The following is a 15,411-nucleotide window of genomic DNA, read 5'->3' as shown; positions in this document are numbered from 1 at the left end:
CTCTTTTCATTCAAATATTCTAGTGTTAAGATTTATATATACTATGCATTGCTCCAATGGTACATAATCTATCTCAATAAATCTTAAGTAATCAGGTACAGTAGAAGCCTGCTATAATGCACAATTTGGGAGCGGAGCTTTTGAGTTATACAGGTTTTGGCGTTATATAGGTCATTTCACACATTTTGCAAGTAATAGTCAGAATATATATGTATGTATCAGCACCTAAGAATAGGTTTTATCTGCAATGAGTAGTAAAGCACTAATTATAGAATTGTCATTCACAAATAAATACGTTTCACAATCAAAAGAAAGTGAATCAATTATCTTGCACTTCTGGTAGCTTCATGGTTTCGCATGACAGCTGCATTTTCAAGAGCCATCCGGTATTTTCTTTTTACTGTGAATAATAACTTTCATTTAAAAGCTTTTAATTATGATAAAAGATGAGAAACTTTCAAAACTTAATATGTTTGCAAGGCAAAACAGAGGGATTTTTTAAACTGCTAAACCTATTGTTTTTTTCTGAAAAGTTGTGCGTTTTATAGAGAATTGTGTTATATAGGTCAGCGTTATAAAGGTATTCTACTGTAATAAATTTCTTTGTGTTCTGGGTAAATCATACTATTTTCATAGTTTATGTACTATCCTCTCTTTATACATGGTTCTTGAAGATTCCAGTAACAAATAGAAGAAGACAAAATATAAATTTTAATGAAATTTAAAAACCAGGACAACAGAATAAACAAATATTGAGAGCAAAAAAAAAAAAAAAAAAAAAATTAAGGTTAAGGCAGTATTGAAATTGTTAAACAAGGATTTAAGAACCATCTACAGTAGATTTGTAAGCATCTTGTGATTTTGCAGAGCGGTCCAATATTGCATTTAAAAATTATTTTTAAAAAACAGACCTAACGCTTGGGTCTGTATTTTGATAATTTAAAACATTAGCATAAAAATAATTATTAGAATTTAATTAACAAAAAATAAACTAAATTAAACTCTGAGCACAAAGATGATAATACAGGAGAAAGAACTAAAAAAAAAAAAAAAAGATACACAAATCTGCAAAATATTCGGCAGGAAAAATGGGTACATATGAGGCAATGAGAAGCAAAGGGATGCAAGTGGCAAAATTAAAAATTTGAAGAACACCAGTACAAAGGGTAGATGAACCTCTCCTCTATCTTGGAACAAGATATAGTACTAGTAGCCCTAGTAGGTGCTGCTATACAGCATGATTTAGAAAAACTTTTCAATGAAAGCCTACCTATGACCTAATTTTTAAATATGTTTTACTTAAAACTTGAAAATGTCCACTTGTATCCCTTTCCTTCTCACTGCCTCATATGTAATTGCTTGAAAAAGTGAAACAACTTCTTTGCCAAGATTCAGTTTTTGCAAAAGGAAACAGAAAATGGGAGTTTCTTGGAAATAGTCAATATTAATTTTGAAAAGAAAAAAAATCAATTGTAATCATTAACAAAGTAGCCTTAGCACTTCATTGAAACATCAAACTTCAGTAAAAGAAATCAACAACAGGATTTGAAATAATAGAGAAAGAGATGATTAAAAAAAACTTGAGAATTTTTTCTTTTTAAAGACTTGCGCAAAAAAATCAAAAATAAAGCACCTTGTCAAAATGATAAAGAATTTTTGTTTAAAATTAAGCACTTTAAAGGACCCTTTGTAACACACCACTAAAATAAAACACTTTAAAGGATTTTCAAGGACCCGTGGGAATTCTGTATGTATGTTACCGTGTACTGTGTATTTTTTCAGTGTTAAATTCAAATTTTAAATATAAGATGGATAAAAAAGTCAAAGAGGAAATAATTTGCATCTAGATAGACAAAGAAAAAGCCAACAATCAAGATCAACAGTGTAACAAATGCTACGAGATACGAGCTTCAGAAGCTTAAAAAAAGGCAGAACTGCTCTTATGACCAAAAAAATTTGCCAAAAATATTTTTTTTTGAGGTATAGGAAGGAACAATGTATAAGGCAGGGATGGCAGTTCAAAAAATATAAGTATAGCATACCATTAAACCACTCAGACAGCCTAAAATGCGACTGCAAACTTTAAACAGGTTTTTCTTGAAACTACTTTCTTCAATACGGTTGACAAGATATCTTAAGTTCTAATGCATCGATCTATTTGAAAATTGGTACAGAATTTCTTAATACTATCAAAATCGTCTCCACCTAGGGATTTCAGTATTTTTGTTTTTTCCCCCTGTTTTTAAAAAATTACCAAAATTGAAAAAAGGAGCCAAAATTCACTTTTTTTTCTTCAGAAAGACGCCATTTTGTGCCAAAAAAGTTTTTTCCAAATCATCTATGTCCAGATAATTCTATATACTTGTTTAATAAGAATCAACCATAAGTTCATGTTTCAGATCAACAAGAGGATTGGAATCCCGTCAACCAGTAGGCATCTTTTTTTTTTTATGAGTCCCATTTTGGCGGCCGCTACTGATTTCAATTTTGAATATTTTTCCCACTATTGCACATTTTTATACTTTTCAAGTATCAATAAAAAAAACTGATAAAAATTGATAGGAAAATTGGTTACAGTTCTTTTTATTACGCCCGCAAAATCGTCTCTAAATTGAGCCTCTAGACTAGTATACTCCCTTATACCAACGTTGTTTAAACCAACCCTGTCAAAAATTGGATTAATACATGAAAACTTACCTTTTCAAGATTTAAAAAATAAGTTAAAGGTAAAAATGAGTCTTTTAAAATTTCTTCCTCCATTAAAATTAATTCATGGCGATAAACTTCCAGCACATCATCTAATCCACTGCAAAATAAGTCCAGGTACAAACCATACATGTCATCTGAAAATTAATTAAGAAACTAAAGGCTTGTTCTGTAAACATGAAACACTTGTAAGGTATGAGACAGCAACCACCACCATCATAAAGATCAGGGCTGTAGCCAGAAAATAATTTCGGAGAGGGTTTAAAAACTTTCATAAGGAGCTTTGCGCTATTTGTGCTAATGTTCAAGTCATCAGGTTTTCTATTATGAAAGCATTTTATGCAATTAATGTACATATGAAACACATTTGAGTTTGGAACAATATTTTTTGGAATTTTTTAAATATAAGCAAACATAAAAAATTTAAAACCAAGCTTTTTTGGGGGGGGGGGGGCTTATGACCCCCCTCCCCTGTATACGCGCAACCCTGATAAAGATAACTTTTTTTCCTAAAAAAATTTTAAAAAAAATCATTCACCATCCAGCCCCCTCTATTCATTTAAACTTTGATGTCTTGAATTTGTCTTGTCTTCGCAATCACAAATTGCGATAGGAATGAAGAAGAAATTCACACCCGTAACATTATGACTGCTGATTTTCTAGATTAAGTAAATCAAAACATATCCACAGAAAAAAAAAGCTAATTAGAATGCAGTAATAAAGACATGGTTATCATGGGGCTCAATTTGCACCCATACACCTATCATAAAGATTATATTTATAGCATATACAATTATGGTATTTTTATTTCTTATCTATCTTAAATGGCAGGAACTAGTAATCCGGAAGTTTTCTATTTAGATGATGTTCTGCTATTTAAATTCATCTATACAGCTGTCATTATCTTTTATTCAAAATATGTTTGAGTAGGGCCTTGAAAAAAAATAATAAAAAAATACTTAATGCAAACTGCAGATGTTTTGTAACTATGACGACGAAAATTAGTATCTCTAAATAAATATTAAAAACAATGAGCTAGACTTATTCTTATCACCATTGTAATCTAAAAAATCAAAGGAACATCAGCGGTAAGTGAGGATAATAAGCAATTGGTAATTGCATTGAAAAAAAATCTATATAACTGACCATGATATACGCATAACATCATCCCGGTTCTTTGAAACAATGAGATGTTCTTTCAATATAATTATGTTAAAATCACTAGTTATCATAATAGTTAAGAATTTAAATGGTGGATACATTCCAGATCCGGATCTGCATCCCCGCAGACCCCACAGTGGGGAGAGGGGGGGGGGCACATTCTTAAGGTGCCAAATCTCCCAAGAAAAGAAAAAAATAGCACTAAGACTTATTAACGCTGCAACACTGCTATTCTCTAGGGAGGGAACAGATTTTTACAGATTTTTTTTGCGGGGGGGGGGGGAATTTATAGATTCGGGCCTGATACATTCACTTGCAAATACCTTTGTGACATATTGGCAAGGGCATCAAAGCCCTCACATCAATTCATGGGCTCAGTTACTAGACACTATAACAGGAACCCTACTACATGCCCTCCTACATTATTAATGTTTACACTTCATGTACCTTTATGAGAGTGGTTATAGGATTCATCTTACAGCAAGGATTTTAGCTACTTTAGCAGGGTATTTAGGTACTTTATTAGCAACCAGTTGTAATAAAGATTTAGAGTAACTGGAGTAAAAGGGCGGAAAATACGGCTTACTACAGTACAGGTGAATTTCTTATGAATAAAGAATAAACATCAGGAGTGTGAACAGGGAGGGGGGGGGGCGGAGAGGGTACGCCCGTTGGCCCGGGCCCGAGCCTGAAGAGAGCCCAAGATTTTTTAAATGAATGTGAAATATACGTATGGAAGAAAGGGAAAACAATATGGAGGAGGGCCGTAAAAGTCATTTGTGACGAACCTTAAAATTTCTGTGCATGCGACTGCTAATAAACTTTTTTCTCCGAGTACACCATCTCAAAGTGGGGGGAAATCCCTAAACAAAAATATCTTTTTATTCATTAGGATGTTCCTTTCTTGATAAATTAACCTTTTAAACAAAATCACTAATTATATACATTTTTTTTAAATGATATTAAAAAATCTACAACCATTAGTGATGCACTGGCATGAAATTTACAATTATGTACATGCTGTACATTTTGTAGAGTTATTGCAATATATTGTATAAAAATTAATTGTTGCATAATGGCAATGACAAACAAAATCAAGGGCAATAACTAAAAAAAATTATCATCAAAACTGTTTTCATTTTTCATTTGCATTTCTGCGATTAAAAAAAAACAACACTAAATTGAGTTCTGAAGTCTTTATATATATAAAGCCTACTAAACATTAAAGAAAATTACAATGTTTTAATCTACTTACATTTCTCAAAAGCATTTGATGATTGGTGCGTTTTTACAAATTCAGACAAATATTTACATTTTGATCCTAAGGAGCAAAGTCGTTCTAAGATGTTCTGTTCAGCAGGATTCAGGTTTGGAATAGAAGATGAAACCTTGAAATGAAATAAAGCCTTCATAAGCCTCACCAAAAACTTAAAGAATAAATGAAACATACTACAGAAACAATAGACTAAACAAAATAACAACTGAAAAGTATACATATGATAATTTAACTTGATTCGAGTCTATGAGGACACTAAGAATTTATGTTATAGGACCTTTATTTGTAGAAAAAAAAAAACTTTCCCCTTTTTTGGGCACAGGATATGTGTATAAGCAAAGATTAATTTGCATGGGAGCTCAGCTTTGCACTTCTTTTTTGCAAAGAAGTTTTACAATTCAGGTGGTAAGCAGTAGAGCTCATTTGTAATGGGCTCCAGAGCCCACCAGTACATCATTTGTAAAACTGAAGAATAGTCATTATCTATTTATTGTAATTTCTCTTATAGAAATTCTCGCACATGTGACGTAACTATTCATGCCCATATTCATCAGAGGATTCAACATTCGGTCAGATACCTGAATGTTTAGTAACAAAATTACATTTTGTTACAAAACATTCTTTTACATAGCAAAGGAAGCAAGGGCATCCATATAGGGGGGCAAGGGGGACTCGAGCCCCCCTTTGAAATTAGAAATTCCTTGCTTTTAGTACCTTTTTCTTTGCAAAAATGAAAAAACATTTCTTCGCCAGCCATGAATGAATAAGTTATTTAAAATGCCAAATTTTAATGACTATAATCTGTCCTGAAATCAGTTTCCATGGGGAAAATATCCAGCTAAACCACTGAGAAAATATTTGAGCCCCCCCTTGCAACTTTGCATATGGGCACCCATGAAAGGAAGTATTGCAATAATAAAAAAATTTCTCTCAAATATCGGCCTAAATTTCCATTTTGCTTACCCCTGAATAAATGTTGAGTGCTCGGCCCGACTGCACATGCATATATACCTAAGAACGTATGGACATCCCAAATGTCCATTTTGACAACCCGCGAGTTAATTACTAAGAGTTTTCCCATGATGTCTGTATGTGGATAGCTTGTATAAATCCAAACAGTATGACCTATAATGTTGCAATTTCATATGTAGACTCTGAGGGGAGTCTAGTTACGCACTTATCTTTATTGTATTTTTGCTCTTCATACACATTCCATACAGTTTTAATGCAATTTTAGAACTAGATCACAGACAATAATAGAAAGATCACTTTTCTTTACATTTGAAAGTACAATTCTTGGTACCTTTCCATTGCAGGTGCACTTGACATGGTGACTTTTTCACTTTCTCTATGTTACCGAAAACAGAATAATAACGTTTACGTTGTCACTATGATTGCTCCCCTTTTTCTGATTTGACATTGTAATGAGACTTTATGCATATCTTCAGTGGATGAGTTAATATTTTGCTTTTTTTTAAATTTAGTTGTCACATTATTTGAATAAAACTTTTTACGTTTTTTAATACCTTGGAAGTTTAACACAATGCATTTGGAATCAGGTTTTGTAGATGATAATATTTGTGATTGAGTGGATCAAAGAAGCGTTATGTCTGATTCTTAATGCGTATGATCAAAAGACTGTTAACAATGGGGTGGTTTAACTCAGTCAAAAGTACTATTTAGTCATTGAAATGGGTAGAATGAGCAAAAAAAAAAATAATAATATGGACCCAGAAAATACTTTCATTTTCCCAACAGTTTTTTTTAAAATTAATTTTTTAAAATGTTCAATTTTTCAAACAAGGCGTGGTCTTGGTGACGTCACAAATGATGCTCTTTGTTGCATCTTTCTATTGCGTTTCCACGTTATAATAATCAAGAAGTAAATCAAATGTTGCGCTCTATGCTTGCTATCAACCATATCGTTGTCAATACACGTGAGTAAAGATGCGAATTAAACATTTTGCACTGTGAATGGCAACACTGAATAGCATTTTATCATTTGTGATGTAATCGGCAGAAGCCGTAAACAATGAAAGTGCTCCGATTTAGGTTTTTTTTTCAAATATTAAACTTAAACAAATAATTTAAAAAATGGTCAGATCCTATGTTTTTAAGCATGTTCTTTCATAAAAAAATACTTTTAAAATTTTGGAAACGACCCCATTACGATGAAACTAGCTTATTGTTTAGAGGAATGCCAAATGGGAAGCTTGCAGGAAAAAAAAAGAAAGTTTATGGATTTAAAAAAAAAAAAAAAAAAAAAAAAAAAAAAAACAAAGAATGGGTAACTGCTACTGTGTACAAATGCAACAGGAGAGGATAAAATTGAGCCTTTTGTCATTGGGAAAAGTAAAATGTCCAAGCATCTGAAGAATGGTAAAATATATCCTATTGCATAGGCTCATTCAAAAAACTCACAGATGATTCAAATCATTTTTAGTAAGTGCCCTGAAGACAAAATCAAAAGGTTGGTATTGTTTATGGACATGTGTTGAAGAAGAAGACTACAATAAAGTGGATCTTCTATTTTTAAACAAAGTACAAAAATCATTATCTGTTATACAATGATGCATTGAAAGTAAGTAGGGGGAAGGGGGGGACTATTATATGTTTTAAAGCTTGAGCAAATCCACTATTGTAGGTTTTAAAAAAATAATGTAGTAAAAAAAAAGTGATACAGCCAACATTTTGTAACTCGAGATGTAAGTTACTTTTTTTTAATATAAATTTCATGTGTACGAACAATATATCTACTCAATTGTTATTCTATTATGTTGTTCACTTATCTTATTTCTAAACCTTTTTCCCAATAACTTTAATTAATTCCTGTATATAGCTAGTGATGAATTATTATTACGTTTTGAGACAAATGTTGTTCATTCGTAAAAGTAAAGAAAATTTCCTAACTTAATATTTTAATCGAACAGTTCTTGGAACCGACAGTATTTGTTTAAACAGGGCTGCAGTATATAGAAAAAATGTACATTTTTCCAAAAATTACTTAAAATGCGTAATTAAAGAAAAAAGTCACAAAATTGAGCAAAAATTTCGTGTTTTTCTGGATCTGGATAAAAAGTGCTGTTTTGTATATACAGTACAAGACTGTTATAACATACACATTAGGAACAAAGGATTTAAGTTACAAGAGATTTTTAACATCATATAGATCATTTCACAAATTTATAAATGAGTACTCAGAATATATCAGTATATTCGCACATAAAAATAAGTTATAACTGTATTTGAGTACAAAAATTCAAATTATTCAATTTGAATATCAATAGTGCATTATCCAGCACTTAATGATTTGACTGGCAGCTGCATTTTCATTTAAGATTTGGTGTTATTTTTATTGTAAATACTATTTTTCTTTTCAATGCTCTGAACTAAGGTAGAAAAATGAGAAACAGTTCCAAAATTTAATTTGTCAAAAAAAAAAAAAAAAATTGCTAAACAGTCATTTTGGCTCGCACGTGACGCCTCATATATTTCATTAAAAATAATACTTTAAAATAGAATTGATCAAATTTTTTTTGGTTAACATATTACAAACTTAGGTGTGATTTTTTAAACAGAAAATTTCATCATCACACTTTAAAATAATTATTTTTTAATGAAATACATGAACCATCACGTACGGGGCAAAGGGTTGCCTTTTTCGTAGAATGGCGCATGCTTGCAAATGCAGGTTTTTTAACTACATAAATTATTGCTACTTCTGAAAAGTTCTACGGCTTATAGAGAACTCCGTTGCATAGATCGACGTTTTAAGGAAGATATTCTACTTATATATCTTTTTTTATCAAATTATGTTTTAATGGAAGGAAATATATTGTTACGCGTTCGTAGCAACTTCAAACTTTCTTTGAATGACGACACAGTTCTTGAGAAAACACTGAAGATTTATTTACAGCTATGTACAGGAAATGTAGTTACAACTGATAAATCAATCATCAGCAATTAAGCAAACATCAATTAACACCGTAAACTCAACGATCACACACATGCCACGAAAGCTAGTACACACAGAGCTAAATACACGCTCTCCAGCGCACAGCTGATACGATTCACAAGCAAAAACTAACTCTCCCATTCAAATGCCACACTGAATTTATACTACTTTGGACAGTTTGAGAAAGTTCTACAATTTTCTTTTTATTCCATTCACAAATCTTATTGTTCAGAAATGTAAGGACCATATACTTCATTCAAATGTAAGGGGGTTTATATTCATAACAAGAAATTATTTACAAGTTACCTTAGTAAGACAATTTTAGATGAAAGATAATAGAATAAACGCCAAATTTAGCCAGATTACAACAAATTCATTATAAAAATAATTACTGTTTACAGAATTTGTAACAATATGAACAAGAACGTAAATCTGAATATATAGATATGTGTATAAAAAAATAAAGAAATACAATCAATAACTGTAACGAAACCACACTACTGAATTTTTTAATTGATATCTCAGCACAAAAGTAAAAGAAAATATGAAAAATACCTGAATTTTGTCATCTGAATCATAAAAATGCTTCCAGGAAGACCATTTAAAGCTGCTAACAATTCATGAAACATTTCTAGAAACAAACAAACATCATTACTAAATAAACTAAAATTCATATTTTCAAATTTATAACATGTAGATATAGGGGACTGACCAAAAACGATGAATTAGTGAGACAGACATATGTAAGAAATTCAACTTTATTTCGGGCAAAAATAAAGATAAAGGAAAATAAATAGAAGAGAAGGGGGGGGGGGACAAATAAGTCGCTCTGGAAAATCTCAGCACAATGGTAACTGTAATATGATCAGCAGTAATCAGGAGAATAAGTTTTATTTTTTGAGCTTCATGTAAAGCAAAATCTTGAATTTTTAACGAAAGTACTAGCAATGGAATTTGGGAAAAATTTAATGACTTTCAGACAAAAAATACTTTGCAAGAAACATTTTAATGTTTTTTTTTTAAACTAAGGAAACAGTCCTTAATTTATGGTTATTAAGTTCGACTATAATATCATGGTAGAACAATGTTTCCCAAACTGTGCTCCTTGGACCCCCGGGGGTTCGCAAGTCCATGCCAGGGGGTCTGCAGTGCTAATCAGCTAAAACGTTAAATATGATTGAGATTGAAGAACGAGTAAAGATATTTTAATACAAAAAGAAAGCACATTTATGACGAATTAAAAAGTTCTTGCTTTGGTACATGCAGGATGCAGCAGCCCTTGGAACTCTCAGAAGTAAGCACACTACACGTTAAAATTAATTTTGTGTATATGATGAAGTTCTTACTGTTACAAAACTACATTAAATAAAATGCAAACATGAAGGCATTTTTACAGTTGGGATAATACACTTGAAATAAAACTGCTGCTCCAAAATTTTCAAGGCTTAATTTAATTTAGTCAACATTGAAAATTTCAAGCAAAGGCTGAAATAGAACAAAGGCTTTAATGTGCAATCGATTTTAATAATTATGGAGTACCACTGCACAATATGCTTGCATTTATTCAGCAAAATCATTTGAAGTGAAAGTAAACGTTTGACGCTTGATATTTTCATACAGCACCAAATGGGTAATCATCCTTTCATCCCCAATGGCCAAATTGTCAAGGCCTAAAATATTTAGTGCAGATAAATACAAATGAATTTTTTCCAATAAAATTTTTTTTATTTGATTGCATCAATTAAGTTGCATTTAATGCATAAAATATAACAGAACAATATTATCAGCAAATTTTACAATTTTTTTTTGCAAATAATGATGATCTGGATTATTATAGACCAAAATAAAACTAAAATGAAAAATAAATTCGCAGCACAAAAAAAATAAATAAATAAATAAATAAAATTTAAAATGGGAAAAATTTGGCGCAGATTTCAGGTTAGCAAATTTGTGGCTCTCTACTTTATTAGGACTGAATTTTTACCATCAAATTCTACAAGTGTTATCCAGCCTCATGACCAAGGGGTCATCAGAAGTAGATCAAACTTTCGTAAACATTTGATTCTGTTGCTTTTTGAAAGAAGAGAAAAAACTGGAGCAACTTCAAATACTAATTTAAACGTACTCCAAGCAATACGTTTGTTAAACGATGCATGGGAAAATGTTACATGAACATGCATTACACATTGCTTCCATAAGGTAGGATTGGACATTTCTCAAGAGTTACTAATTGAAAAAGATGAAGTATGCAGTTTTAGAAATGTAGAACTGAATAGAGAAGAATTTACAAACTACGTATCTGTTGACGCAAGTGTCATCACGTTTCAATGCACCGAGGATATTGTTGCTGAAGTTCAAGATAAAGCTGATTTAAAAAATAACGAAAGTGATGATCATGATGACGAGTTTGAAGAAATTCAATCTGAAACAACCCCCAACATATGCGGCTCTTGAGTGTGTGGAAAAACTTTAAAAAAATTTTCGAAGCCAGAGGTGCAGAAAAGGATGTTTTTTGGGCCATGAGCCTCCTTCGGAAAACTATAACAAAATAAAGAAGCAGTTCAAACAAGAATTTGCGATTTCTTAGGTGTTATACATGGAAATTAAATCACATAAAGTTTTTTTTATTTTCTTACAATATTTTTTTAATTAACCCGATCTTTTACGAGTACCCGGTTTTAACAACATTACCATGCAACTAAGTATTGAGGGTATTTAGTATAAAAGGGACGTTAGGGTCCCTTCATGTTCGTTGTAAGCGAGTTCGACAGTAGTAAGATTTCCTTAGAAAACAAGTGATAGGGAAGTATAAATTCAAATTTTTAAAAAAAGAACATGAAAAAAATCACCGAAATACAACAGTTCCTAATGTTTTTGAAATATTTTTCTTGATGTTGAAAAACCGGACAATTGACATTTGTAGTAATATTTGGATTTTTACTTTTTGCCCGCCTCTTGCTTTTTGTTTGTAAACAAGGTTTCACCGGGTTTCTGTAAAATGTCGGCGGTCGGTACATAAACTCACCGTCACAACACGGGATAAACATGCCCGCCGGTTAGAGGACGCATATGTCTTCTCCTTAGCCGAAAAGGAAAACTTTAAGAAGGAAATATCTACTGACAAGTTGAAAATGTTTGATTTGATCCTGTATTTTACTATTAAACTAACTATCAAACTTTCTTTCCAGCATGAAAGCAAAAACTATAAGTTGTATTTTGTACAGATCTGAGTAAACTAGAGACAACAGCGCTACCTTGCGGGACAATGCCGCATTTTTTTAAAAATTTGGAAATTTTCGCATTTCATTTTGTTGTCGTAGTCTCGGTTTCGAAAAACAAATGTAGTAGAGTGAAATCACGAAAAGATGGATATTGTACATGAAGCTGACAAGCGTGGTTGGATATCAAAATCTTCAAATGTTAAGCGCTTTGTTGAGGAATGGAATTATAAGTTGAATAGGAATGCCTTGTTCGAACATGGAAGTGTTTTGACCGAAAATATGTTTTCGGAAATAGACTCGACTTTTAGGTAAGTTTTCCTGTCAATTCACTAATTAAAAATCTCATAAATAAGTTCAAAATGTTTTGTCAATTTATTAAAAAACCACTCGTTAGTTGAAACTACTTTGTGTATCTATTGTTTTTGTTTTGTCAGGCTGCAACTATTTTCAGTGGCCCACCTAGAGAAAGGTTCTGGGAATGGGAGTGGTTTTCAAAATCAAAAATTGTTTTCGTTCTCAAACATTTATGATGCGTAAATATTAGTCAATATTTTTTTTATTAAATAGTTTCTGTGACTGTAGCAATTAATTAATTATGTGTATCCCCAAGGTTTCCTTGGAAAGGATTTGCAGCGCTGTGTTACCATGACCCCCCCATTTGCACTGTATAACACTCTTTTTTGCCCTCCTTTACCAATATGTATTCAGTGGCATATCCAAGATTAAAATTCGGTGGGGATCATATATTTAAATTTGTTTTAAAAAATGAGAGCATAAATAGCCCAAAGGTCCTTAAATCTGATTTCACTTTAAATTCCCAGTGAAACTAATAGTTCTGTACCTCAGCGCCAGAATGAGAAAAATGCAATAATTGTGATTTTCGATTTTTTAGTGCATTGTATGTACAAGCCTATTCCTCATCGAGCCATGTGAACGTAATTTTTTAAAAAAAAGATCCTTTTCAATTTTTTTACCAGGATTAAAAGCATGCATCCCATCCTTTGCATGAGACAAAAAAATAAAAAATTAAGTTATCTTACACATTGCTCGACATTAAATTCCTAGAGCAAAGAGTAGTTGTGAGAGGAAATCATTCTAAATGGAGTGATGTTTTAAGCGGGGTTCTTCAGGGTTCAGTTTTAGGACCTCTCTTGTTTATTATTTTTATGACTGACATTAATGAGAATATTTCTGGAAGCATGAATTGTTTTGCTGATGATGTAAAAGTTATGGGGATTGTAGAAAGTGAAGAACAGGTAAAACAGCTTCAAGAGGATTTAGATCATATTACTAAGTGGGGAGATAAATGGGGTATGGCAGTTAATGTAGGGAAATGTCAAGTGCTACACTTAGGTCATGGAAATAAGCGTATGAGATATCGTCTACAGGGTTCAGTCATTAGTCAGGCAGAAAATTTTATGGATATGGGTATCTTAATAAATCAGGACTTCAAGTTTAGTGAACAGTGCAGCATTGCAAGTAACAAAGCCAACAAAATGCTTGGGTTTATCAATAGATCTATTCAAAACAAATCTAAGAAGGTTCTTCTGCCTTTATATAGGCGTTTAGTAAGATCTCATTTGGAGTATGCTGTTTAGTTTTGGTCGCCTTATCTGAAGAAAGATATTTCTGTTTGGAAGGGTCAAAGACTTTTAACTAGACTAGTAAGGGGACTTTCAGATTTAGATTATGATACCAGACTCAATAGGCTTAATATGTATAGCCTGGAGCAAAGGAGAGTCAGAGGGGATATGATTCAGTTGTTTAAATTTATCAAAATGAAAGATGTAAATGGATTAAATTTTTGCACGGAAAGTAGGACGAGGGGTCATTGTTTTAAGCTATTTAAATCTCAGGCTAACTTGGAAATCAAGAAACAATTACTACTACTTTAGTAGGGTTGTTGGAACAGCTTACCGGATGAAGCGGTGATGAGCAAGGGGGGTGGATAGCTTTAAGAGGGCCATTGATCTTCATTGGGGACTAATTATTTGACTAGGACCAGCCTAGCTGGGCCCAAAGCCTGTTGCTGGTCGTCACATTTGTATTTGTATTTCAAGAAGTAGTGGTACGGAAGGTATGAAATTTGGCAAGGAGACGGAGACAGCAAAGAACAATATAAGTGATCTTTATTTCAAACCGATATTCAAATTACAGAACGAAAACAGCACTGACTCAGTAGGATGTAGGATTGCTGCGAATGGCAATGTAGGAAGAAACATATCTAGGTACAGAATCAATAAGAGTTGTGGATGGTGTCCTGAGGCTCTCCATTCTCTGTCAACCAAAATTGTCTTCTGAACAAGGCAGGGATAGAGTTAGAAAGCAGCTTCCAATCACATTCACACTTGACGGAAGCATCTGTACACCCTGTAGAGCATGTTGGGAGATGCAACCATTGTGTGGTCGGATATAGTGCTGAAAAATTGCATTCAGCACCCTTCAGCAGTAAGGAATTGCCACCGTCTGCAGCATATTCTGCCATCGATGGTAGCACAATATGCTGCCTACAATGGCAGCATATTGTTCTGCCATTGTAGTATCTTGGAATTGGAACTAGAGGTAACCATAGTACCATAGCTAGATAATATAGACGCACGCTATGCACGGATACATTTGATACTGTGCAGATACATTTGCTGTAGGGGCAGTTCTCAAAAGGTGGGAACAAAAAAGTTAACTTTGAGCAATTTCAAAAATTTTCAAATTTGACATCAATTTTGCTTTTATCCTATAATATGCATACCTAGAACACAATATATGAACATGAAAAGACAGCAGGTATTTGTAAAAATTGTTAATTAGCAAATTAAATCAGCAGTCTGTAGGTAACAGATTTTGGACATTGTTGTCCTGTAGGTAACAGATTTTGGACATCATCATCATAATGTAAGTTTCACCATTTTTGACAATTGTTAATCTAATTTTTAACTTTTCAAATGAAAACTTTATTTACTACTTTTTGAATTTTGAAATTTAATAATAAAGAGGATATTAATGAAGTACTTGAATGGCTATACATGCTGCTCTTTACATATAATACAGTTTTGGAATGATTTTGAAGAAGTTGATGAAAGGTAAAAAAAAGCTTC

At 32.3% G+C, this 15,411-nt stretch overlaps 2 protein-coding genes across 2 annotated transcripts in view; one reads left to right on the top strand and one right to left on the bottom strand.

Annotated features, from left to right (window-relative positions):
• The window catches only part of LOC129220991 (gamma-tubulin complex component 4-like), a 40,344-nt gene extending 28,295 nt beyond the window's left edge, over positions 1 to 12,049 (bottom strand). The window contains exons 1-4 of the mRNA XM_054855427.1: positions 11,948 to 12,049; positions 9,654 to 9,729; positions 5,123 to 5,316; positions 2,698 to 2,843 (exon numbers count right to left, since the gene is read on the bottom strand). Of these exons, the coding sequence (XP_054711402.1) occupies positions 2,698 to 2,843; positions 5,123 to 5,316; positions 9,654 to 9,727 (414 nt within the window). The 5' untranslated portion in view covers positions 9,728 to 9,729; positions 11,948 to 12,049. The remainder of the gene's footprint in view (positions 1 to 2,697; positions 2,844 to 5,122; positions 5,317 to 9,653; positions 9,730 to 11,947) is intronic.
• A 404-nt stretch (positions 12,050 to 12,453) lies between these two features.
• LOC129220990 (snRNA-activating protein complex subunit 3-like) overlaps positions 12,454 to 15,411 on the top strand; it is a 36,571-nt gene continuing 33,613 nt past the window's right edge. Inside the window, exon 1 of the mRNA XM_054855426.1 lies at positions 12,454 to 12,627. Within this exon, the coding sequence (XP_054711401.1) occupies positions 12,464 to 12,627 (164 nt within the window). The 5' untranslated portion in view covers positions 12,454 to 12,463. The remainder of the gene's footprint in view (positions 12,628 to 15,411) is intronic.

This window comes from Uloborus diversus, chromosome 4, assembly GCF_026930045.1.
Source record: "Uloborus diversus isolate 005 chromosome 4, Udiv.v.3.1, whole genome shotgun sequence".
Classification (NCBI taxonomy): Eukaryota; Metazoa; Arthropoda; class Arachnida; order Araneae; family Uloboridae; genus Uloborus; species Uloborus diversus.
The sequence above is the reverse complement of the archived record's forward strand: the minus strand, read 5'-3'. Positions and strand labels throughout refer to the sequence as shown.